General features: G+C 47.9%; 1 protein-coding gene across 6 annotated transcripts in view; it reads left to right on the top strand.

Moving 5' to 3' along the window:
• Positions 1 to 26867, top strand: part of GASK1A (golgi associated kinase 1A) — an 84075-nt gene that overhangs the window by 39642 nt on the left and 17566 nt on the right. For all 6 annotated transcript variants that reach the window (XM_024756158.1, XM_024756143.1, XM_024756150.1 and 3 more), the window contains one exon: positions 24708 to 26003. In XM_024756158.1, the coding sequence (XP_024611926.1) occupies positions 24771 to 26003 (1233 nt within the window). In that variant the 5' untranslated portion in view covers positions 24708 to 24770. The remainder of the gene's footprint in view (positions 1 to 24707; positions 26004 to 26867) is intronic.

Below are 26867 nucleotides of genomic sequence, written 5' to 3'. Positions count from 1 at the left end.
TTTTACGGTACGCGGGCCTCTCACTGTTGTGGCCTCTCCCGTTGCAGAGCACAGGCTCCGGACGCGCAGGCTCAGCGGCCATGGCTCACGGGCCCAGCTGCTCCGCAGCATGTGGGATCTTCCCAGACCGGGGCACGAACCCGTGTCCCCTGCATCGGCAGGCGGACTCTCAACCACTGCGCCACCAGGGAAGCCCTGGAATTTTTTTTTAATCAATTAATTTAATGTATTTATTTTTGGCCGCATTGTGTCTTTGTTGCTGCAACGGGCTTTCTCTAGTTGCGGTGAGCGGGGGCTACTCTTCGTTGCGGTGCGCGGGCTTCTCATTGCGGTGGCTTCTTTTCTTGCGGAGCACGGGCCCTAGGCACACGGGCTTCAGTAGCTGTGGCACGTGGGCTCAGTAGTTGTGGCGCATGGGCTGAGTTGCTCGCGGCATGTGGGATCTTCCCGGACCAGGGCTCGAACCCGTGTCCCCTGAATTGGCAGGCGGATTCTTAACCACTGTGCCACCAGGGAAGCCCGGCTTTGGAATTCTTGAGGGAGGTTTTTGGAGTGATGGAACTGTTGTGTCCTGATTGTGGCGGTGGTTCTATGCACATGTTCAGACTTATAGAACTGTATACAAAAATTTTAGTTTTACTGAAAAAATAATAGAAGAAATAGTTAAAAGATAATAAGAGGGAAAAGCAATCTAGCAGAAGGAATGATGTGAGCAAAGCCCTAAAGGCAAAGGTGAGCTATCAAAGTTGCCTGGGAGGGAGTTGGGGGAAACCTTCTGGAAATGGGGGAGGCAGAGCCTGGAAATGGGGCACAAGTGGTGTAGCCAGGAGGGGATTTGTGTTATTATTCTGAGGACAGAGCGGGCAATGGAAGGGCTTTGGAGCTTGGAGAGGTGGGACTGTGTTTGCATTTTAGAGAGCAGTTTCCAAGGGAGGGGAGACTCCGGGGTGTGGGGTGGAGGGGGAGCGTCTGGGGAACGCTTATGATCCCAGTGGACCAGAGGGAGGAATGGCCCTGTGGCTGGCCGGAGGGAGCAGGGGTGGGAGATATATGGGCAGGAGAACCTCCAACCCTTGGCAACCTGAGGGCAAGTCAAGAGCAACTTCTGTTTCTTGCTCAGGCATCTGGGTGCAGAGGTTTCTGTGCCTTTCTCCTCTCTCCTCATTTCTATTTTATTTATCTTACGGGGTCCTTTAACTAGTCACATTTAGAAGTAACCATGTTATAGAAGGTACTTATTTAAAAATGATAGTAATCATTTTCAGCTGTATAAAATGGATCACTATGGTATATTCTTAAGAGCCACGGTGAAGTGTTTGACATTTCTCCCTTCATCCTCTGGATTGGTTTTACCATTATAATCATAAAAATAGGCTAGAGATAGTTGCAATGGTAAGTGAGTACGGTGTTATTTATGCCGCCCCAGCCACCTTGCCTGCAGCCCCTGAGGCCCTCTGCCAGGCAGCGCAGCCACAGAGGTCCCCTTCCTCCTGGCCTCCAGGCCCTGCTGGAGGGTGGGCAGGGCTGCGGCTGCTCCATCTCTCCTGGCCAGCTTCCCTGCCTGCCATGGTCTTGGGCTTCTGCTAAGTGGCCGCAGGAAGGGGCTATGTCACATGCTGTTTACTTGCGGCCAGTTTTTGTTTGGCTTTCAAGAGTATTTGCTTGCAGTGAGCAAACAGCTTCTTCCAGAACCATCTGAAGACTTCAAATCCTTCCATCTTGGCTTGGGCAGCATGGTCATGGTTCCACGTTTAGAAGCCAAGTCGGGTAGGGGTTTTTACAAAAATGCCCTCAGCCCAAGAACTGGTCAAAGACAGCAGAGGGGTTAGGGCTAGAAGAGAGAAAGGGAGAGAAAAAAGAGTAACAGCTGGAGGTGTATGGATGTGAGACGAGTAGACTGAGGCTCAGAGACAAAAAGGATGGCCCCGGGGAGACCCTTTCACCCCTCAGCAGGCGTGTGGAGCCCACAGGTGCCCCTCGAAGTCTGAGCATGCCAGTCGGGGGACACAGGATCAGGGCTGCACTGGGCGCAGTGCTCCGGGCTGGGTTTCAGCAGCGTGCTGCCCTCTGGCAGAGCAGTGATGCCTTCTGCTGGCCTGGCTGCCTAGGGCTGACTGCCACTGCCTCTCTGCGCTTCCTGTGTCCCCATGTCTGCCCTGTGCTCCTGCCAGGGAGCTTTATCAGCAGAACAGACTTGGTCGTCCAGCGGCTGGCCTTGCCTCTGTCCAGACTGGTTTCGCACCAATGCTATGAGTTGCCTTCCAGTGCACTAGGTACCGGAGAATTCTCAAGACATTCTGTCTCTTATATCTCAGTCTCCACGTTTCCTGAAAGGAGTTTATCCATGAAAGTCCAATCCTCCATTCCAAGTTTCCTTCATATACACGCACAGGCAACTTACACCTCCCTCAGTAATTTCTACAACCTAAGTACTTAGTGCAGCAGTGTTGTGTATGGTCATGTTCTCATCTGGACTGTAAACTAAAGGCAGAGGCCGTGCCTTTCTTCTTCATTCTGGCCACGATTTAAAACTTTGCTTTAGTACTTTTAAATGCTTGGGGTCTTACTTGAGGTGGGAAGGGAAGACCCACATACAGTTAAACCTGTAACCTTAGAAGGTCATAATTTCAAAAAGTACAGGATCCGTAACCCCCTTCATCCTTTTCTCCAAAGGAAATGAAGGAACTCCAGCCCCAGTGATAATGTGATAACTGGTTTCCAGCCAGGTGGATGGAAGAGGCGGGGGGAGTAATGGACTCACGCTGTGCCCAGGCTGGGATGAGGGCTTTGGGTTGCACTGCCTGGGATGCCTGGGCCCAGTGGAGGTGGAGGCTGCAGCCAGTTTGAGGCTGGGATGGCCAGTGAATGGGCCATTTGGATGCCCATCCCTGTGCTGGGAGGAGAGTGGGGGCAGGGCACACAGGCCTCTTTCTCCAGGACAAAATGGCTCTGTTGTCTGTTCACACAGAAGCTCAGTGTGTACCTGTTGGGGAACCTGGTTCCCGGCTGGGGAACTGGCCACCGGCAGCGGTGGCCTCCTGGACAGTACTCCCTCCCGGCCTCCCCTCACACCCAGCCACTGTCTGCAGGCCCCAGTCCCAGTCAGCTCCTACAGTTCTGTCTCACCCTCCTCCCGCCTGCTCTCCCCACTTCTGATGCCCTAGAGATCCTGTTGCAAATACAAAGATGCTATTGTATTCCTTCCTTTCAGAACATTCTCTCTTGAAACTCTAGTTTAAATCCCCTCATTTCCCTTTGGGAAGGGCGTAGGGAGGGCTGGGCAATGCCACCCTGTTCAGCCACTTCTCTGGGTGTCAGGAAAGGCTCCTGGTCCTTATTCACATTCACCCATCTCCTGGGCAGCGGCCCAGGGTGACTGGGCTTAAACTGTAATTGTCACAATGCCTTACTTGGTATGGTTTTAAAGCATGAAGGATTCAGAGGTGAGATGTAATCAGAATTGAATTCAAACCCTGCTTATCACCTGGGTCAAGTCAATGAACCTTTAACCTCTCGGCCTCTGTTTCCTCTAAGATAACACTGCCTCCTTGTGGGGTTGTGTGTTTGACCTGTAATGAGCATAAAGCACCTCATACAGTAGTCATCAGCACATAGTAAGTGCTCAGTTAATGGGAGCTGTGGTTACCTTGTCCCTAGACAACAGATAGAAGATGCAGCAAGGAGATGCAGCAAGGCCTGGGCCACTAGGACTGTTAGTAGGATCCTTCAGTGCATCAGGGGAGCAGGAGTTGGGGGGTATCCTTGGACCCTAGCTCCCATGCAGAAGAGATTCTGGAGTGGGGGAATTAGGGAAATATGTGCTCTAAAGGGCCTGCCTTTATATAAGCCATATGGATCTATCCCTATAACGGTGAGCTAGAGAAAGGCAGAATCAGATGGTACCAGGTCAAGGGTACCAGTTCAAGGATTCTTGGCCGGGATCCATGCCTAGAATTCAGAGGAGCCCTAAACTTGAATGAAGAAAAGTTCCATCTTTATTTTCTCTAATCTCTAACGGAAATTCAGCATTTCTTTAATAATGAATGTAGGCACTGACCACAGTTGCCTTAGCAAGACCTGTGACTTTGTCAGCAAGAGGAATCAGAGAGTTTACAACATGAGAGTAGAACCAGATCCTTTGAAATATAGTCTTTACTTCTCACTACTTTGAAAGTGCATTGGTTATTAGATGCACTGACAGATCTCATCATTTAATGGGTTAATAAAGAAGCACATGCATTTTTATAGCACAGATTTGTTTTCTGGAATATTTTGGCGACCGTGTTAAAGTATAATTGATTGCCTCTGTAACCCTATGCCTTTTATTTATACGTTAACAACAAAAAAAAAAGCATCCTGAGATAGAGCCATGTCTTTACCAGGTGGCTGAAGTAGTCTTTGGTACTAAAAAGATTCAGAAGCCCTGCTTCTGTGTAGATGTTTGTCTGGGTGATCTGATCTTAGAATATGCCAAGAGTCCCCTTTGTCTAAAAATGTCTTTCCTCACCTTCTACTCCGGGATCATTAAAAAATAATCTTCAACAAACTTCTAGTGAGTGCTGGCCTCTGTGCTGGCTGAAGGAAGATCATTCCCCCTTAGAACTAATAACAACAGATACTTGTGTTGGGCTTTGTAGCTTTCTTATCCATTATCTCATTGAGTCTTTGATCCTTCAAGTGTTAAGGCTGGTATCATTAGATCCATTTTAGAGAGCAATAAATAAATTGACTTAGAGATCAATGATGCTGTAATTGCTGAGTCATGCAGTTCATAAGTATGAAGGACTTTAAGGTGGGCCCTACAACCAGAAATCTGAGTCCCTTTCCACTTGATCAACCTGAAAATTCTCACACTTAGATGCAGCTGTTTTCTTTTGGTAGCATCTGTGGAAATTTTCTGTTGAAAGTAAATATTCTTGGAAATCAGTTTCTTGTGTAGGGCATTATCCTGAGGGTCTGGGTCCCAGGAGTGTCTTGTTTAGACATAGGGGAGGGAAGGGCAGTGGCTGGAGTAGGAGCCCAGGGAGTGGGTGAGATCTGGATTCGTGGAGAGGACAGAGGACAGCCTTGAGGGGCATGAGGGCAGGAGACACAGGCAGTGGGGTGTGTTGGAGTTTGACTCTCCTTGTGTGTTTTGCTTGGGGAGCCTCTAACACTTATGCCGGACATCAAAGCAGCATCACCGTGACGGGGCTGAGAGAGTCCCGGTCTCTGGAAGCCTCTGAGGAAACTGCCTGGACTGGGCCGAGAGGGCATGCAGTGGGCAAGCAGAGCATTTTCTTTGTATCATGAAAACAGAGACCTGCTCCCCTTCTCTGGCTCTGAGAGGGTCACTGTGACACCAAGGGGTACTTCCTGTCATCTCTTGTCACTGGCTGTGGCTTTCTCCCTAGTTAGATAGTGAACCGCTGGAAGGCAGCAGCTCTCCCCAGAGCTCCCAATGTGGCACAGACGTAGAACTCAACCGGTATCTTCACTGGATGGTAGCCTCCACATCTTATATTTAAATCTCTCCAGAGTCCAGCCTAGTACGACTTTCTGAGGTGATGGAAATGTTCTCCTCTGCGCTGTCCACCACGGTGGCCACTACTCCCAGGTGACTGTTGAGTACTTGAAATGTGGTTAGAACAACCAGGAATGGAAATTTTTAATTTTAATTAATTTAATGTAAATAGTTACACGTGGCTCATGGCTCTCATATTGGACAGTGCAGCTCTGGACCAAGAAGTATAAACTGAAGTGCTTATGGAGCCTGGGCTGCTGGCATAAGTGAAAGAAGTGGGCTGGGTATAATGAAGAAAAAAACAATCTTATGTTTTGTTTTCTCAAATTGTCTTGAGCTGTGGTCAGAGACGTGTTTATCTCCTATGAAAAACAATAAAGCAAGTGAGATTCCAAAGGCAACTGTCCTTCCTTCTCTTGGGAGACAGACAATAAGGAGTGGTGGAGCCTGTGGTGAATGGCAGAAGAGCATATCATTGAGAGAGGGAGCCATACTTGACTCTGGCCATATGAGAGTGTGGGCCCAAGTTGTGGCTAGAACTTCCCCCTTTTCAGAGGAAGCCGGAAATCTGGATTTTTGTGGGAAATATCCTGGTTTTTAAACGTTGGCTCGAATTTATTCAAAACATTTCAAGCCAAACAAAACACATCTGCAGGCCAGATTTGGCCCAAGGATCCCAGTTTACAAACTCTCCTCTAGGCCTTACTCTGGAGAAGTCCATATGACCTGCTGTGACTGGGATGGATTTAAGGCAAAGAGTGAGGTGGATTTTCCCCTTAGTGTCCCTAATTGGCTCAGCCACGTGTTTGGTTGGAATTGGGGGGAAGTGTGTATGTAGGAAACAGACCTGCTCCCCCCCACCACCAACTCTTCTCTGGGGCTGTGTCCTGGCCTCTGAGCAGCCAGAGAGTAGAAATCTCTGGAAGGCTGGCACAGAATGGCCCAGAGAGAAACTTTAGTTTTTCAGCCTCAATCCCCACTCCCAGGCCTGAGACCAAAATGTATGGCTGTTAATACCAAGGCAGCCAGAGAAAATTTCCAACAAATGGCAGGGTCTCGAATATTCCATCAGGCCTGCGGTGTTCCCACACTAGTGCTCCTGTGAGCTGGAACAAAATGGTAATTCAGTTATGGGTATGGAGAGAGCTCTTGGGGCAGCCAGCGGGGCTGGAAAAGCCCCAACATATAATCAGCGTAGAGATTGGAGCAGAGCAACCAGTTGGCAGGGAGGGGGAGAGAAAGGACATGTCGTTTAGCCCCCTCCCATCTCGGGAGTTGGGGGGTTCGCACGCCCACGTGATGGGCATGTGTTGTGAGCGCAGGTTCCAGGAACCCTGCCATGGAGGTAACCCCATGGGTCCTGCTAGAAAATTATGATCAGTTATGAGTAAACATAACTATATTTCAGGTTCTGTTTTGCATGTTTTACCTACAACAGCTCATATAACTTTCACAGTACTTGGTGGAGTGATCTTATTTTTATGAGTGACAAGTCACATTTTTTTCCCCACCAGAATGTCACCATCATAAGGGGAGTGACTTTTGTCTGTTTTGTTCATGATGTTTCACTTCTGCCTGGAGCAGTGCTTGGCTCAGGAGTATCTGTTCAATGAGCTAATGAATAGTCCACCCTATGAGGGGGGTGCCATTCTTATCGCCATGGTACGGGTGAGGAAATGGAGGCCCAAGTTCACACAGCCAGGATGCAGGGAGCTGGAATCAACATTCAGGCAGCCTGCCTCTGAACCTATGTGTCGTTAAGGGGCCGGTGGTGGTAGGTGAGCCTGGGGAGCTGCTGCATCCCTCTGGGACCAGAGATGAAGCTTGCCAAACAGCTTGTGGACTGGGGGAAGGTCGTGGTGAGCAGATTTGCCCTGGGGGTTGGTCCTGAGGTCAGGGACTGAGTGGGGCCCCCCGGGGACATTTGGATGTGGGTGTTCAGTCCCTTGCTCAGCCTATATCCCCTTGCTCAGTGGGCTGTGGGCCGTCCTCACTAAGCCTGAGGGCAGGGGGCTCCCTGGAGAGTGTGCACAACCCCCAAGAGGCTGTTTGTCTTTCTGATGACAAGTAGGTCACTCTGTCCTGGAGCAGAGACCTGGCAGCCGACGTGCCCCTGTGGTGGGAAGACATCTTAAAGACTGTGTGGCCCATCCCTGCAGCAGCCAGGGTAGGGGACTGTATTAGTTTCCCCTTGATGATGTCATAAATTACCATAGACTTCGTGGGCTAAAACAACACAAATTTGTTCTCTTACAGTTCTGGTCAGAAGTCCGAAATCAGTTTCACTGGGCTGAGGTTAAGGTGTTAGCAGGGATGCTTCCTTCTAGAGGCTCTAGGGTAGAATCCTTTTCCTTGTCTTTTCCAGCTTCTAGTAGCCACCTGTATTCCTTGGCTTGTGGCCCCATCTTCTATCTTCAAATGGAACCACTCCAATCTCTGCTTCCATCATCATACTGCCTTTACCTCTTCTGTAGTCAAGTCTTCTTTCGCCTCCCTCTTATAAAGACACTTGTCATTACATTTAGAGCTCACCCAAGTAATCCAGGATAATTTCCCCATCTCAAGATCCTTAATTTAATCACATCGGCAAAGTCCCTCTTTGCACATAAAGTAACTTTCACAGGTCCCAGGCATTAGGTCCTGGATGTCTTTGGGAGCCCTTATTCAGTTTACCATAGGAGTCATCCAGCCTCTGCTTTGAGGATCATGAGTTACTCCCCCCTCATCAGCTGGCCCTGCGAGGTCAGGCTCGGGCTGTGCTCTCCTAGGGGTCCTGTGGGACCAATGGGACTTCAAATTCCCAAATCAGTAGTAATTAGGTATTTAACAAATAACTTCCAGAGTTAGGTTTACAGCTCTTCAATCGAGTTCATTTTTGAGTCTGTGGAAACACAGGGAGCTGCAGAATCTCAGAAGTAGAAGGAACTTAGAGAACGTATAAACCAGGGGTCTCAAACTGGTGGCCCCTGGGCCAAATTAACCAGATTCTCCAGGCTTGGTCCTTGATGCTAAGGAGAGATGAAGGAATCTGGGAAATTGTCTTTCAAGACAACAGTCTCATCTACAAGTCTGTGTATTTCCACATAATTCTATTTTGCATGTCAGAAGTTAGAAGGTCTAACTCCTTGTACCTTTTTGTAACATTCTTCTATATCATTCCCAGATAGATGGATAAGATGCAGCTCAGGGTCTCAGGAATGCAAACAGGAATTAATACTTTGTAAACACTATCCTTCTTACACTTGTTTTAGAGTGCTACTCCCAAGAGATGAACTGTATAATAATCTAACAAGTGGCTGAGGTTATGGACAATTTCGTTTTCGATGTATTTGGGGATAGAATGGGGGCATAGAGGACACTGAAGACTAATTTCTCCTCCTTGCTAGTTTTGCCTTTTAAAGTCTTGCCCTGGACACACCTCCCTAACTACATTTTACATTTTCTTGCAGATGGGGAAAAAATCTCATTCTTTTGTCATACACTGATGAGGTACCCAGCGGATGCCTGTCCCAGGAGGGAGATGGAGTTCAGCCACATTTTCCTGCCTAGGAGAGCGCTCTCCTTGGTTCCTCTTCCCTTTTTCCACCTCTGCCCCTCCCCCGGTGTGTCCACTGGACACACATCCCAGATGCTCCAGTGTTGGGAACACCCAGCACCAGATCTTCACCTTGGCAGAACTCTGTCTGACCAGGGCTCTGGCATGTTTGCTTGTTTATTCATGAATACAAAGCTGCAGATGGGGGGAACATCGACTGACTTTATCCCTTTCAAAGAGGAGAGCTGAGATTCAAGGTGGGGCGGGGGCGACAGCTCCTGTCTTCCAGAAACACCTGATTTTGCCAGGAGCTTCAGTGAGAAATTAGGGAAACAACGTAGGTAAAGGTGAAGGTGGGCCCCTCGGGTTGTCATCAGAGAGCTGGCATTGGGGGGTGTCTGGGGCAACATTACTTTTACAAATTTACATGACCAGTGAGAGGGTAGTCAAGCTTGCTTTGGAGAAAGAATTTCTGCAGGCTAGAGAGGCTTCCTGCCAACTGGATCCTAGGCTCACTTCTTCCTCTTACCCTGCAGGCTGCTGCCCCTCTCCTCAGGCACCCTTTTTCCCACCTGAGGTTGTGTTTCCTCAATGCCCCCAGCTACCCTTGAGGCAGCTCCCTGACCTTTTTCAAGGTCACACACACCCCCCTCTCCTTTTTGGATTCTTCTTATTACCAGAAACTGCACAACATGGAAACTCTGCTGATTAGAAATCTGGTGTTAATTATTGCTAGCCTTCTTCCGAATGTGAATGGAGCTAAGTGGGTCTGCATTCAGACCTTCCTCCCCTAGAATCTCTTGGTAGATGGTCCAAGTGTTTCTCAAGACACATGGTCTCAGAGGCTGAGTGTGCTACTGGAATTTCCCAACTCTGTGGTTTTATTTGTTTGAGAAAAAAGACTCAGCCTCTGTTCTAAGGTTGGAGGAAAAATAGATGTGTATAAATTTCTTTCTTTCTTAAGGGATTTTCAAGGGTAGTTTTGATTTAGACTTCAGTTTTGCCTAATTTGCTCTATTAGAATCTAACTTTCCCGTCAGCTGGAACCCCATCGCACTGCAAATTTTATGCTTGCCTTTGTGTTTGTGTTGACAGCTGCATTGGTCCAAGTGATCTGGTGCTGAGGAGTAAACCATTAGGAAACATTGTATGTCTGAAACTGCTCTTATTTTACCCTCACAGTGGGATTGATAGTTTGGCTGAGTATAAAATTCTAAGGCAGAATATAAAATTCTAAGCCAGAAATCATTTTCTGTCAGATTTTGAAGGATTTGCTTAGTTGCACTCTAGCCTTCCATGTCACAGTAATGAGGCCAAAGCCTTTCTTATTCTTGATTACTTTGTATAAAACCAGTTTCAGTTGTTTTCTCTCTCTCTGGAAACTTGTAGGGTATTTCCCGCAGTGTTCTGAAATTTCACAATGATGATGTGTCTTGGTTTGTCTTCACCTGGGTTTCCAGTAGCTGAGCCTGAGGCAGAAAGTTTGTGTGCTATCGTTTTGTTGGAGAGTGAGTGCAAGCTCAAGGAACACACAGAGACGCAGGGAGAGATGTTAAGAGGATCCGTTTTTAAGCTGGCTGCTGCTAAGTGTAATGGACTGCAGGATCTTACGGCCCTACCGAGATGCTGCACAAATTGAATTCAGGACCCCTTGAATTTATCCACTGGGTTCATTCTCCCAGTGATCAAAGGTTTGCTCCACTCGACCTGAATTTCGCTGTGCTTCCAGGTTGTGTACTCGTGGGTACCACCCACCTGCTAGTCATGGGGGCCAGGGGAGGGGCAGGTGAGAGGCATAGCAACTGTGGTTAGGCTGTCAGGATGTGCCTAGTGGTAGCTTAAAGAGCCTCAAGTAGCCAGTGCTGTGGAAGCTTTGGCGTTTGATGGCTGCAGCAACAAACTGACTCCATGACTATGGGGACAAGCCAGGCCATCGCTAGGGCTGATCCATCAAGATGCAAATGTGTGAACGTGTGTGTATGGTGGTGGGATGCAAATAATTGTGTTTACTACAACTTGAGTCTTCTTTTCAGCCATTTTCTTGGCTACTTGGGGTGGGGGTGGGGGCCCTGCAATATTTCAATGTTCCGTGTGTAAATGCTTTCTTAAAGATTCTCTTTTCTACTCTAGGGCAGTATAGGTCCCTGCCCTCAGTTGTGCCAGATGCTCCCCAGTATACAGATTCCCTCGCTTTCTCTCTCCAAGTCCTTAGCCAGGTGCAGGGGTGCGTTATGTGGCCAAGCAGCATGGAACAAGGGATCTGGGGGGCTAGCTTCTTCTTAAGTAGACTTTCAAGCAACCCTCTTGTTTTTGACTCACCTTCACCCCCACCTCTGGAGGTACTTGGTGGCACCAGTTCTGGACATGTTGGGGTGGCTTCTGCAGGGTAAATCATGGTGAGTCTTACCCTTCCGCCTTCCTGTTTAGAATTCAGCCTTCGTGGTCTGCTAAGTCCATTGCCATTCACTCACCTATTTTCTAGCGTCCTGAATTTTGCTTCCATTGCCTCCTGCCCAGTTCTCTTTATCCTTGTGGGTTTGTCCCTTAAAAATAAGAGCCCTTTACTGTCATTTTTATGAAGTTTCAGGAGGGCAGAGAGGAATGGCATGTATTTCATCCACCAGTTTTAGATGAACACCAGCATTGCTTTTTCTAAATTGAATTGTTTGGCTCCAGTCGAGCCCTCACCTAGGTAACCCAATATCAGACAGAAAGCCTAGCTTAATTCACCTCTAGAAGCCTTGGCTTTTGAAAACAAAGGCTTTTTATTCTCTCTTGGGGCAGGATGAGGCCAGCTTTCCAGGTTTGCTTGCTTGCTTGCAGAAGGGTGGCAGGGAGGGAAACAACTCTTGTTCTTTGAAGCTCCTGTAATAGCAGGGACAGAATTCTAGTTAATACACTGATGGAGTCAGCCAGACCCAGGTTTGAATCCCACCTCTGCCACTTAGCTATTAGGCTGTGAGGACGAGACGCGAGCTCCCTGTGCCTCAGTTCCCTCAATGCCTGATGTGAACAGTGATGCCTTCCCTAGACGGAGGTTGCAGGCAGTAAATGAGCTGTTGTGAGTCAAGTACCTGGCATGGAGCCTGGCACAGGAGGTGCTCCACAATGCTGGCTACAGCCGACGTCATGGAGTTTCCTGGAGGGAGGACCTCCGTGCCTCCAAGACGGTTCCATCTGTGCCCCTAGACATGGCTGCCTAGTTCCTCCCTAGTCCTTTTGAGCCCCAGGCCTCCTGCTGGAAGGAGCTCTATGCCCCATGGTTGTCAGGAAATGCCCCATGAGCCCTCCCACAGGAGGGTCCCTTTATTTCCCCTTCAGCCCACAGACTGCCCATCTGATAAACTTGCTCAGATTCCAAGGGTAGCTTTGTTTTAACCCTCCCAAGGGCTAATCTTCAAGGCATTTCATGGCTGAGCCCTGCTCTCCTGCTGGCAAGCTTCTCTCCAAGAGTATTTAACCCTCTCTGGGGCTCCACAGCCGACGTCCAGAAGTTTGGGGCACTGGGCTTGCCAAGCTGGAGGCAGTGGCTGCTCTTTTGGTCACTTGAGCAAATGGTGGCTCTGAGGATATATCTTAGCATCAGTTCCTGAGACTTCCCGATGCACCTTCCTCTCAACCATGACTTACCAGTCCTCAGAGTGCTGTGACTTCACCGTTACCAGCTGTTCACAGTTGGAGAGAGTGGGGCACAGGATAGCAACCTGAAGAAGATACTGGAGTCGCAAAGCTCTGCAGGGATTTAATAATCCTGGGATTAAATAATAGTGCTGAGTAATCAGGATAAAAATACATGCAGTGCGCTGTTCTTAGCACTTTATTAAAATTAATTGAATCCTCCCCACAATTCTTTGAGGTCGGTACCATTATCATACCCATTTTCCAGGTGAGAAAACTGATGTTATATGACACGCTCAGTAGTGGTGGAGCTGGGGTTTGGACCTAGAAAGTCTAGCTCATGTGTGTCCTCCAGGGTGTCCTTTAGGATTCTGCCTTTCTGAAGTGGATGTTTGGTAAGTATTTATTGAAGGATAATGAAGCCCATCATCTCCCGTGTCTCGGCTGGTATCAGGTTCCCAGCTCGTGTAATGAAGAGACAGACGTAGGAATTTCTCAGGTCTTCTAAAGCCTTTTGCTGGCACTGGCTCCCCCATGTCAGCTGGGAGCATCAGAAATGCTTCTGAGAGAACAACAAGTACCGTATGCTAACACATATATATGGAATCTAAAAACAAAAATGGTTCTGATGAACCTAGGGACAGGACAGGAATAAAGATGCAGATGTAGAGAATGGACTTGAGGACATGGGGAGGGGAAAGGGTAAGCTGGGACGAAGTGAGAGAGTGGCATGGACATACATACACTACCAAATGTAAAATTGCTAGTGGGAAGCAGCTGCATAGCACAGGGAGATCAGCTTGGTGCTTTGTGACCACCTAGAGGAGTGGGATAGGGAGGGTGGGAGGGAGACGCAAGAGGGAGGGGATATGGGGATATATGTATATGTATAGCTGATTCACTTTGTTATACAGCAGCAACTAACACAACATTGTAAAGCAATTATACTCCAATAAAGATGTTAAAAAAAAAAAAAGAAAATGCTTCTGGATGAGCACCCAAGGGCCTTAGCTAATCCTTCCCGCATGTGTTCCCAAATCCCCAGGCCTGGCTCCTGTGTGCAGGAAAGCACTTGGTCTCTGGAGGCTGAAGACCTGAGTTGGAATCCCAGCTCTTCTATTTAGTTGGTGTGCCACCTTGCGCAAATGGCTAGGTCTCTCTGAGCCTCAATTCCTTCATCTGTAAAATGGGCATGGTGAGAATTCCTTCTTCCCTTCCAGGGTTGTTGTGAGAATGTCTGGAAACAACATCCTTCTAGATATATAGTGAAAAACACTAAACAAATGTAAGATGTTATCTGACTGTGGTGGAGTCCTTGGGGAGTGGCACCCAGCTCTGCTCCCTGGCTTTCCATACTCTGCCATCTGCACCCCTTCAACCTTAGGAAGATAGATGCCCTGGATGTAGGCAAGGCCAGTTTTGTGGGGGGCTTTGGGGTGGCCAAAACAGGTTTGGGGCAAATGATCGTATCATTCACATTTTTACAATGAGACAGTCAGTTGCTTAAGGGCGGAGCCAAACCTTCCTCATGCTTGTGTCCCTGTTTCCTGACCCAGTGCCTGCCCTATTGGGGTATGCAGTATAAAAGGGTAAGATTGTGATGTAGCAGAATTTGGGGAGCAACACTTTTCCTTGCCTCAGCCCTACACTGTCCCTTTGGAGGAAGTTGCCTGCCTCCTGCCCTAGGTACCTTGAATCCCCACACTTGTGCCCTGAGGGTCTCAGAAGTGCCTGACATCACATGGCTCTCCCAGTGTCCTCCACTTCATGGTGCTCTAGTCACGTGTTGGTTTCCAGGCAGTTGTAGATAACAGCTCAATTGCCACTGACAGAAATCACTACAGTGAACGATGGAGACTGAAGAGGCAAACCCATGCTCAGGTGTTACCCAGCCAGAGCCTCCTTCCTGACGGGCGGTGTCCTCCAGTAGAGCTCTAATGCTTGCAAGGGCCACTTCCTAGGCTTTCTTTTTTTAAGTTTTTATAAATTTATTTATTTATTTTTGGCTGTGTTGGGTCTTCATTGCTGCGCACAGGCTTTCTCTAGTTGCAGCAAGTGGGGGCTACTCTTCATTGCAGTGCGGGAGCTTCTCATTGCGGTGGGTTCTCATTGTCCCCTGCATCGGCAGGCAGACTCTCAACCACTGTGCCACCAGGGAAGCCCTGGCAGGCAGATTCTTAACCACTGCGCCACCAGGGAAGTCCCCTAGGCTTTCTTAAATCCCCAAATCTGAAAACACCTTACAGCCCCTTATGTCCTAAATAAAATGCAGCCAAGTGGGTGGAAAGAGTTGAAATTTCAATTTCTGTTAAAGTTCTTGAAAAATAAGTTTTATTTTGGCTGAACCCTTTGCTGAGACAGTTTCTTGAATTGCTTTTCGTATTTTCATGAGGGTGTGGCGAATTCATTTGGATCATAGATGTCTGCTATCTTGAAATGTAACATTCTTCTCTTTATTGTTTTTAGAGCTTGTATTTTCTGGGGCTCTCCCCACTGTTTCTTTTCTTTCCCCGAATGAGAACCATCACTTTCTGAGATCTCATTTGGTCTTCCTTTCTATCTCTAGCACTAGCTATTACCATTGTTCAACCAGGAAGTTTCCATCACATCACAAGGTTACTATGTGCCTGAAGTTATGCTGTGGAAGCTAAGCGGCAGAACCTGGGCAGAGAGCCATGGACTCATTTGCTTGGGGTGAATGAGATTCAGATCTGAGCCTTAGGAGAGCTTCAATTTATCCCGCATCATGAACCTTTAGACCCCGTCTCTGCCATAAATCCCCCAAGGCCGAATACCTGTAGTGCCTTTATGTGTTCAAAATGCTTTATTTCAGGTGTGCCAAGGAGAGCATTTACTTGGGCAGATTAAGGAAAGGTGAAGAGGTAATGAAAAGAGATTTTCATTTTTTAAAAAAAATTGAGGTATAGTTGTTTACACTGTTGTGTTAGTTTCAGGTTTACAGCCAAGTGACTCAGTTATATATATGTATCTGTATATACTTTTTCAGATTCTTTTCTATTATAGGTTATTACAAGATATTGAATATAGTTTCTCATTGTTTATCTATTTTAAATGTAGTAGTGTTATCTTTTAATCCCAAACTCCTAATTTATTCCTCCTCCCACCCCTTCCCCCTTTGGTAACTGTAAGTTTGTTTTCTATGTCTATGAGTCTATTTCTGTTTTGTAAATAAGTTCATTTGTATAATTTCTTTAGATTCCACATATAAGTGATATCATATGATATTTGTCTTTCTCTGTCTGACTCACTTCACTCATTATGATCATCTCTAGGTCCATCTGTGTTGCTGCAAATGGCATTATTTCATTCTTTTCTATGGCTGAGTAATATTCCATTGTATATAAGTACCGCATCTTCTTTATCCATTCCTCTGTCAATGGACATTTAGGTTGCTTCCATGTCTTGGCTATTGTAAATAGTGCTGCAGTGAACATTGGGGTGCATGTATCTTTCTGAGTTACAGTTTTCTCCGGATATATGCCCAGGAGTGGGATTGCAGGATCATATGGTAGCTTTGTTTTTAGTCTTTTAAGGAACCTCCATATTGTTCTACATAGTGGCTGTACCAATTTACATTCCCACCAACAGTGTAAGAGGGTTTCCTTTTCACCACACCCTCTCTAGCATCGTTTGTTTGTAGACTTTTTGATGATGGCCATTCTGATAGGTGTGAGTTTTGATCTGCATTTTTCTAATACTGATTAGTGATGTCGAGCATCTTTTCACATGCTTTTTAGCCATCTGTAATGTCTTCTTTGGAGAAATGTCTGTATATGTCAGATATGTTCAGTTTCCTGGCTACAGTCTTGAGAGTGCTTGAGCTGAAAAGAACTTGGGCACCATCTTCTTTTGGACAGAGCAGGAGACATAGAACCTGCGTGGTTTTGAGTCAAGCCCTAGATTTAATTTGAGGATAACAGATTATTAGAAACCCGCTTCTAATGTTACCTCTCAAGTACGCCCAGAGTTGAGTGGGTCAAATGACGGCATTTTCTCACTGATATTCTTCTATGTAATAAAGTAGAGCATGAAGCACAGTAAGATATTTTCATTTTTAAAGAAGAATAAATGTAGCCTGAAAACATTTTATTTTCCCTCAACTTGTCCCAGTGCATTGATCTCACTCAAGCTTCATTTTACAGATGAACTGACCAATCCCAAAGAGCTAAACCTTTGAGAACAAGGTCCACCCCTGAGACCCAGAGCAGTCCTCTGGAATCAGGGCTGGAGCAGGGGCTGTGGGTAGCAGCCCCTTTCTAGAGTGACCCAGTTATTAGGTCACTGGCTCTGGAACCAGATGGCCTGGGTTCATGTCATGACGCTGTCCTCTGTGAAGTTTGGGTTGCCTCATTTCTCTATGCCTTGTTTTCCTTACTTGTAAAATGGGTTAGTAATCCTCATATCTACCTTGTAAGACTGGCATACAGATTAAATGAATTAATAGAAGTAAAGTTCTTCAAATAGTCTCGCGCTCATAGTGAACACTGAATAAATGTTAATTATCATTCCTTTGGGTTTCCCCTGCCTAGAGATTGGCTGGACCAGAAATTACGGGGGCAAAAGTTCGTTTCTTGTCTTGAAGTTGCTGATGTGGAAGGAAAATCACAGCTCTCCAATGGAGCTGAGCAAGGGGCCTGGCTGGGTGGTGGCCTAGGAGACAGGCAGCCTGGGGTTCTGCCCGCAGTAGCACGAACAATTCTGGCCTCCCAGGACCCAGAGATCTGACTGAGAGGGGGACGCCTTGTGCCTGGAGGGTCCAACTGGCTGTGCCTGTCGCCTTTGCCCCCAGAGTCTTGGGCCAGCCCAGCTCCCCCTGCCTAGGGCCTGATTCTGGGTTCATCCAAGAGAAGCAGACTTTGAGCAGGTCTAGCCTGCAGTGTTACTCACAGGACCAACATGTGGTTTTAATCCAGCCCTCTGAAAATGTGCTTACGTATTCCCTCTCACCCGAGCCATGGTTTTGTTATGAAAATTACTTAACTGGTCTTTAAAAAATGGAACAGAAATTCCAAATTGCAAAATCTCTGCCAGTCTCACCCAGAGTCTGAGTAGTGATAAATCAGTGATCAGCCAGCGGGGGCTGCTAAGTAGAGGGCAGAGGTCGGGGGATGGAACAGATGGGGCTGTCACACCTTAGTGATGACTCCAGAGCTAGAGCCAAACTTGATTCTTATTACACACACACACACACACACACACACACACACACACACACCCCATGTGGCTTTCCTCTGCCCCTTCTCCCACCCAGGAAACTCCCACCAGGAAACACTGTACAAGCGCTTTGTGATTCTGTCTGTTGTGATGGGGAGAGGAACATGCGATCTCTGTATTCTCCCCACCTTCCCTGCCCTGCATGTTATCCCACCTGCCAAGGCAGTTCAGTGGAGGACCAGGTTTTCGTTGTCTTTTTTTGGTATCTGGGAGTTGAGAAAAGATGGCTTTGCCTCTGTCCCTGCCAGCTCGTTCATGTGCAGCAGCTGGTGAAAGTCATATTTGATGAGCCTGGGATGTCAGAGTTTACAGCAGGGCATTCTGGGAGGTAGTCTGGGAAAGGGAGAGCTGGTGCCCCTAAGTGAGACCAAGTCCTGACTAATTTTCCCAAAGAAGAAGAGCTTTCCTTTTCCTGTGGCCCTTTAGAAATAAGAAAAAGTCTCCTGCTGGTGGTTACAGTACTAACTGTAATCGAGCCCTTTTCTCTGAATGTTCTAGTTTCTCGAACTGTGTCTGTACAAAGGCCACCAGTGTATGTTGGAATTTTTCCAAAAAGTTCTTCTCAAAAGACCGCTCTGGTTTTCATTTGACGGAAGGCATCCTCCATGCCATCTGCCCATCTCGTGGGGGAAACTGGTCCACGGGATGTGTCCGTGACCAGGTTGCACCATCATCGTCGTCAGAGTCTGTCATGCATCTGTAGTGACACCACTATGCCCTTATTAGTCAAGGGAAGGGCACATTACAAAACTGCCTTACTGTTTTCTGACAAAGGGCACACGTTGAGCCCAAAAGAAATCACCAAAGGATCTGTATTAGTTAGGGTCCGCTGTGATCATGCTGCGTGGCAAACAGCCCCACAACCACAATGGTTTACAACAATATACACCCTGATCTTGGTTGCAGGGCTGTGGGTATGCTGGGCCCAGTAGTGGGTGGCTGGGTTAGGTCCAGGCTGGGGACTGGGTTCAGGTCTGCTCCAGGTGCCTTGCCTGGGACATGCTCCTGTCATGTTGGAAGACAAGTTTGCAAGGTGGCACACACCACACAAGCACATTTAAAGCCTCCAGTAGGACGTGGCCTGTGTTTTGTCCACTTATATTCCGTTGGCAAAAGCAAGTCACACGACTGACGTCAAAGACAGTGGGTGAGGAAGTGTATTCCATCTTCAGTGAAGGCATGGCAGGGTGAGGAGGAAGGAATAGTGAACAAATGATTCCATCAGTGGGGACTTCCCTGGCGGTCCAGTGGTTAAGATTTCTCCTTCCAATGCAAGGGGTGCAGGTTCGAACCCTGGTCAGGGAGCTAAGATCCCACATGCCTCGTGACCAAAACAAAACCCAGAAGCAGTATTGTAACAAATTCAATAGAGACTTTAAAGAAATGGTCCACATGATTCCAAAAGTGACACTGTCTTTCACTTCATGTTTAAGAGCTGCCTGCACCCTGTATGGAGGGAGGCGATGATGGGGAGTTTGGTGGCGGCTCCTGTGTCCAGCCCAGCACAGCCCGCAGCTTCTCAGTGGACCGGGCTCTTTACTACTCTCCTGGGTCCCCTTCCTACAGTTATTAGGGAAGCCAAAATCTCAGTCTTTTCCTTTTAGGCCTTGTGCATACGTCCTTCTTGGTTCCCACCCTTTCTCTCCTCAACTTCCCGTATACTTTTTTTTTTTAATTTTAATTTATTTATTTTTGGCTGCATTGGATCTTGTTGCTGTGCACGGGCTTTCTCTAGTTGCAGCGAGTGGGGGCTACTCTTTGTTGCGGTGCGCGGGCTTCTCATTGCAGTCGCTTCTCTTGTTGTGGAGCATGGGCTCTAAGTGTGCAGGCTTCAGTACTTGTGGCATGCGGGCTCAGTAGTTGTGGCTCAAGGGCTCTAGAGCGCAGGCTCAGTAGCTGTGGCACGTGGGCTTAGTTGCTCCGCGGCATGTGGGATCTTCCCGGACCAGGGCTTGAACCCGTGTGCCCTGCACTGGCAGGCAGATTCTTAACCACTGCACCACCAGGGAAGCCCTCCCATATACCTTTAAGCCAAGTGATTCCTTCCTGTTCCATCCTGGATTATCTTTGGATGGAGCCTCTGCAGGGCAAGACCCTTTTCACTGCTCAGGTGGCCTCCTCCTAATTTATGCTTGTGGTTTTATGATGAAAGAGTTTCTCTTTCTGGCTCTGCCTTGAGCTGTACTCCCAAATGTCCCCATTGCAATATGCCAAAACCCAGGAAGGGGTGGTGGTGGAAAATTTTCAGATCCCAGAAAAATAGAGGGGGTTCGGAAAGTGGGGACAGAAACCCTGATCCCACCATGTAAATGTACCAAACTATGTAGTGGGTCCTTTCTATATTTTGACTCATTTTTTTCTCATGCCAGTCTCTGGAGGGAGGAATTATCTCATTCTTACCCATTTTATAACTGAGGAAATGGGGCAGAGTGGTTGTGTATCTCACCCATTGTAACTCAACCCAGAAGGGCACAAGCTAATCTAGAACTCAAATGTGTCTTCCCCAAAGTTTTTCTGGCTACTCTCTTTTTTCACCCCGCTTCCTCTGCAGCTGTGAGTGGCTGTGACTACTGGTCCAGTGGGCATCTTCTCTGAGAAGTTAAGGCGGGGAGTCTTGGTGAAAGGGTGGGAGGTGAGATTTGAGGAGGGAGGGGAAACAGAGCAAACTGTAGAACCAGACACCATTCTCCTTTCCCTACTGCCACCAGCGTCGCAAGAGACCATGCGTGTGTTTTGGATGGGAGAATTGGGGGCGGGTTCCACTGGCCAGTGTGTAGCAGTGGGGTCAGTTGGGCTCCACCAGCAAACTTTCTAGTACATCATGCATCATTCCCTTTACTACTTTCTCTAAAGTGCTCTTTATTATTCAGCTGAATATTTCTCTTCAGAGGATGTTTTTACAGTTCAATCAAAGCAGCTTTTCTTTTCCCAAAAGCTTTGCTTGTGTGGCCCTACAGGGACATCTGCTCATGGCCGTTTCGAACCTTTTTCTCTGCACAGCTGCACAGTTGCCAACTTTCCCCAGGTTGTCTGAAGCCAAGTGAGGCCTAGAGAAGGATCAAAACAGTCTGTCTTCTTGAAACATTTTTAAAAGATGATTTATTTTTCCCTAGTGGTATCCAGAACTTTGAGAATCCAGATTGTGAATCCAACTTGAAAACATAGTTTTCTTTTTATTGTAGAAGGAAAAAGCAAAACCAAACAGATTCTTTGTCCCTGGCCATTTCTACTTTTAGTTTTAATTAAAAATACTGGTATTCTTGCCAGCTGCGTGACTCTGGGCAAATTAGCACTCTGGACCTTTCCGTTTTCTCATCTGTAAAATAGGAAATGGAATAATTCCCATTTCCCTACATTGTTGTGAGGATTAAAGGAGGTAATAACTCATACACAATTGAAAAGTTAACATCAATAATGGAATCTGCAGTTGGTTGAATCTGGGGATGTGGAACCCGTGATTATGGAGGACCAACTGTGTTATCTGGGTTTTTCACAGTGCTTATCTATGCATGTATTACACATATGTGTGTGTGTTAAATAGTAATAAAGATCATATTAAAATATATCTAATAAAGACAAAAATTTAGACTCTCACGTCAAAAGGATCATCAGCTAAAGGTGTCTTAGGGGGAGACAAAGATCATCTGTTTTCTAGAAAAGAGGCTCAGTCCCACTGGGCATCTCAGTCCCACAGGCATATGATCCTGTGGCATCATATAGGATGCCTCTCAGAGTTGTCCCTTTGAAGGATGGAGGCTGGGCATTTACCCACTGACTTTTGTCACCTATGTGTTGAGGGCTGTCCCCAAAGGTGTTAATTTCCTCTGTGCCTCCCTGAGAGTGGGCAAGAAAGCAGGGAATGGTTCCGGGGCTTGAGGTGGGAAGCTGGCAGTGTACAGAGGGATTGTCCACTGTAGGGACAGCTGGAATCAGTCGGGGGCCCAGGGGAACATAACAGAGGGTACAAAAAGCATACTCTATAGAGAGGGGGCCCCTGGAACCCCAAACAGAAATTGGAGGAGCCCTTCTGAGGTTTTATCTGAAGGAAAAGAAATCTTGAGATATCTGCACTCCCATGTTCATTGCAGCATTATTCACAATACCCAAGACATGGAAATAACCTACATGTCCTTTGATGGATGAATGGACACAGAAAAATGCATACATGTATACAATGCAATATTACTCAGCCACAAAAAAGAAGGAAATCCTGCCATTTGCAACAACATGGATAAACCTGGAGGACATTATGCTAACTGAAATAACCCAGACAGAGAAAGACAGATACTGTATAGTATCACTTGTATGTAGAATCTAAAAAAAAAAACAAAAACTTTCAGCTATAAAATGAATAAGATCTGAGGATCTAATGTACAGCATGGTGACTAGCTAGTATTGTATACTTGAAATTTGCAAAGAGAGTATATCTTAAACATTCTCACTACACACACAAAAAGTTCTATGTGAGGTGATGGATGAGTTAACTAACTTGATTGTGGTAATCATTTCACAATCTATACATAAATCATCACGTTTAATAATTTAAATATACACAATTTTATTTGTCAATTATACCTCAGTAAAGCTGGGGAAAAAATGAAAAAAAAAAAAGGGAAGAAAAAGAAAGAATTCTTAGGGCTCCTAGGCAGGGTAAAAAGCCAGTCTAATCTTAGATTTCTCCACAGCATCATTTGATGTTAGAAAACTGTGGAGCAGAACCTACAAGCTATTCCAAGAAAGAAACTGTGAGCAGTATTTTATATCTTGCCAAACTTTCTTTCAGGTATGAATGCTATAGAAAAATAGTTTTGAACATGCAAGAACCCAGAGGCTATTATACCCATGAGTACTTCTTGAGAAAATTATGGAGTTTTAACTTCAGTCAACCAAGAAATAATGGAAAACTAGGGCAAAAGGGGACAGGCGTATGCAAAGAATATGTTTAACTGAAGAACTAAGACCGAACAAGTGTAAGTATTGGAGTAATAGAGTAGAAGGGACATGTTTTATATCCTAACAATATAGAAATGACACAAATAGAAAACTTCGGAAGGTGAATGAGGGAAAAGTGGGAGAAAGAATAAACATGCTGTTCGTGAATAATAGCTGGGGACCAAAGAATATCATTTAAAGCTGACAAAATATAGTAGAAACATAAGCATTTTAAATCGTACAACGGCAAACATTACAAAAGATAATACTAGTGATTAAAATTGAATAGCGAAAGAATGGTAGGGAATGGGGGGAAAGGAAATAATCGTATGATTATTCTTACTAGGGTTTAAGAGCCACTGTTTAAAGAACTAGACATTTAAGGGCATATAATCATAAAGGTAATCAGTAGGATCCAGATCAAAATTTCCTAAATGTTATAAGAAATATACACCCCAAAACCAAGTAAGCATAACTGAAAACATAGTGGAAGACTTCAAAAATTATAAATACGAAAAATATACCATAAGATATTATGACAGAACAAAGACTAAACATGTATGGAATCTCAAGTGATGGAAATGGGCTAAATCCACCCAGTGAAAGAAGAACAGAGAACTGGGCCAGGTCAGGACTGGAACCGGAAGCTTCAGGAAGCTGGGCAGTTGCCCCCTCCTGTTTGGGTTTCTGGTTTGCAGCTGTTTCTTCTCTCTCCCTGCAGACTGGCTCTCAATAGCATATGGCCGCTGCTGTCATCGTTAGCTGGGCAGCCACGTGCCTCTGATCTCAAGTTCACGAGCAGAGCAAGCCAACCTTGCTGACTCGTCACAGGCCTTTGTTCCCGGGGCAAGGTCGGGGCTGAGGAGCAGTTTGGCCCAGTGTAGATCAGGGTCCAGGATGGCCCCATCAGCTTTGGTCAGGGGTCAGGCTGCCTGGACGGATGTAGCTGCTGGGGTGTTGTAGGGGATGGAGATGGTGCCTCAGGTTCACAGTTAGGGGGGCTCCAAAATACAGTGGCTTAAACAGCTCTTGCCAGTTCTGCTCCCATGGGGTCACGCAAGCTCCCAAGTTCCTTCCTTCTGGTGGCTCCATGGTGCCCAAGCAGCAGAATCACCCGGAGAACTTGTTAAAACACAGGTTGCTGCGCCCCTGTTTCTGATCTAGTGGTTTCGGGGCAGGACCTGCGGATTTGCATTTCCCACAAGTTTCCGGGTGATGCTTATGCTGCTGGTGCAGAGATCACATGCTGAAAACTCACTGCCCCAGGGTGCGTCCTCGCCGAGACGTGTGGAGCTGCCACTGCCACACCTGTGTGCCCAGAGAGGGGAAAGCTGCCACTGCCACACCTATGTGCCCAGAGAGGGGAAAGCACCTATGGCCGCTTTGGGCCATAGGCAAGGACTTAGTCCCAGGGTCACACTTGGCTGCTAGGGAGGCCGGGCAAGGTCATCTGTAGCTGGGCGGCCGTGTGCCCCGGAAGAGGGAGGAGCGTGTTTGTGGGAGACGACTGCAGGTCCGCAGAGTGGGATCACGTGGAGACGAAACGACAGGGGCCCGCACTTAGTGGTGGGGGAAGATGGGGAAAGGCTCTCAGTGTGTTTGCTGACTAGAGTCATCATGGCAGTTTACTCAGGGAGGAGAAGCCTAATCTGCCTGCAGGCATCAGCCAGGGCTGTCCTGGAGACAGAGCAGGCTGAGCTTTGAGGCAGGAGCACAGCTGGCTCCCGTGCCTCTCGAGGACAGCTAGGCGTTACTCCACCTGGCTCTGCTCTTTCCCCTCTTCGTTCACCCAAGATGTTTCTTCATCCACCGTCCTGTTGTCTTGTGGGTTAGGGCTGATGTTTTCGCAGGTCTCAAGCTTTCTTTTTCTACCCCATCCCCCAGGCATCTTGGCTCTGGAGAAAGCTGCGTGGCAAGAGGCGGTTGGTGACGGCATTCTGCCTCTTAATGGCTCTGTCTGTGGTGGCTGTCACCCGCTTCCCTCCACAGCACCCAGCCGCCAGCCCAGACCCTGGTCCCGTGGAGCCCCAGCAGGTAACTGGTGCCCCTGTCCCCCAGAGCAGGCAGGCTCTGAGCTCCGGCTGGAGGCAGCGGGCAAGAAACCTGAGGTTCCGGAGAGGCTGGGCCTTGCCTGGGAGCTCCGTCCTGGTGTGTGCTGAGGAGCAAGGCCACGGAGGGAGCGTGGACAGCAGCAGGCAGTCCCCAGGCATGGACAGCAGGCGTCCAGGGAGGGTCAAGAGGGCCATTACTTTGGCACCTCCAGGAGATCTGAGACTCAGTACCCGGCATCTGGTGCTCCTGAGGGTGGATGAGGTCAGGGGTCCAGGAACCAAAGACCTGGACCTCCCCTGGCACAGTGGTCCCCTCTGGGAGGCACAGAGTGAGACGGGCACCCCAGATGGCCCCCTCGCAGGGCACAACATGGCAGCATTACAGACTTGGAGAGCTACTGCTGGACCGACCCTCCGGCCTCATCCAGCAGAAGGCGGGGATCTGCCAGGACTGAGGAACAGAGCCTTGACTGGTGGACAACAAGCAGAGGGTCCCTCCCCGGCCACGGGGGCTCGTCAGTGGCCTGGCTCTGTTGGGGAGCTGCAAGGATCTGTGTGGTGTGACGCTGAGACCCCCAGGCTGTCGAGTGGCTTAAGGACCAGCGAACAGGTGCCCCCGTGGCTCACAGAGCAGGATGTGCAGACCCTCCAGCTGCTGGCGCAGGGGCAGGTGGTGGGCAAAGCCAGGGTCCCTGGCCACGGGCAGGTGCTGCAGGTTGGCTTCTCCGCCAAGGGTGCCCTTCAGGACCTGTCTCCGGGGCTCAGCCACCTCTGCTCCCAGGGGCTCTGTGGCCTGATCAAGAGGCCTGGGGACCTGTCTGAGGTCCTGTCCTTCCATGTGGACCGCGTGCTGGGGCTGCGCCGGAGCCTACCTGCCGTGGCCAGGCGCTTCCACAGCCCCCTGCTGCCCTACCGCTACACGGACGGTGGCGCAAGGCCCGTCATCTGGTGGGCACCCGACGTGCAGCACCTGGGTGATCCAGATGACGACCAGAACTCGCTGGCCTTGGGCTGGCTGCAGTACCAGGCCCTGCTGGCACGTGACTGCAGCCAGCCGGGCCAGGCCGCATGCCTGGGCATCCACCGCACCGAGTGGGCACGCCTGGCACTCTTCGACTTCCTGCTGCAGGTAAGTGGGTCCAGGCGGGGCAGGGGTGGGGAGCAGTGGAGGTAGGGGATTTGAGGTGAATTGAGACGCCGGAACTGTCTACCTGAGGATGGACGGTGACTTTCCCCCTAGTCCTTGTCTTTTGATCACCAAGCACCCGTTTTTGTTATTTTTCTGCCTCTGAGTTCATTCATCCATTGGTGTGCTGGAACGAGCTCATGTAGGCTCATAAGAATTTCGCAATTTTATGACTGGCTGTGAAACACAGGCGTTATTAAAATCTAAATTATATAAACTCACAATATAATTAGTTATATTAGAAACAAAGGTAATAATACTCTGAACTCATCACTTCATAATTATTTTACATTGTACTATTATCTGAGCTCTTGAGGTTTTTTGCATCTACCTAGTAAATACTACATAATGATGAGTTACTGCATATCTCTTGCTAGCTCCACATTCATCCATGTTGGTAGCTTGAAACTGGCCAGCGTAGGAGTATTTACATCAAGGGAATCAGCAAATGCTACAAATCAGGACTCCTCCCTATTCCCTGAGAGCTGGTTGTTAAACATTTATCAGCACGCTGCTGTTGGTAATGTTTTATCCTTGAATCAAGAAGGATTCAAGATGGTTGCATAATTCGGAAAGGAAAGTCGAGGTGGAGGAGAGACAGAATGGGAGAGGGGAGAGATAAAGGGATGATAATGGTCCAGCTTGGGCCCTGAAGAATGAGAAGGAAGCCACAGGGCCAGCTGAGGTCCCTGCTGGGCCAGGAGTTAACCCTGGAGTTTTCGGGGGTCCTGGAGAAGGGGTTGGCGGTCAGAGCCCAGGGGTTAACAGGGGGACTGCAGGCATCAGCTATTTACTAAGTGACCTGTG

Source organism: Neophocaena asiaeorientalis, unplaced genomic scaffold (assembly GCF_003031525.2).
Source record: "Neophocaena asiaeorientalis asiaeorientalis breed wild unplaced genomic scaffold, Neophocaena_asiaeorientalis_V1.1 scaffold265, whole genome shotgun sequence".
Lineage (NCBI taxonomy): Eukaryota > Metazoa > Chordata > Mammalia > Artiodactyla > Phocoenidae > Neophocaena > Neophocaena asiaeorientalis.
The sequence above is the reverse complement of the archived record's forward strand: the minus strand, read 5'-3'. Positions and strand labels throughout refer to the sequence as shown.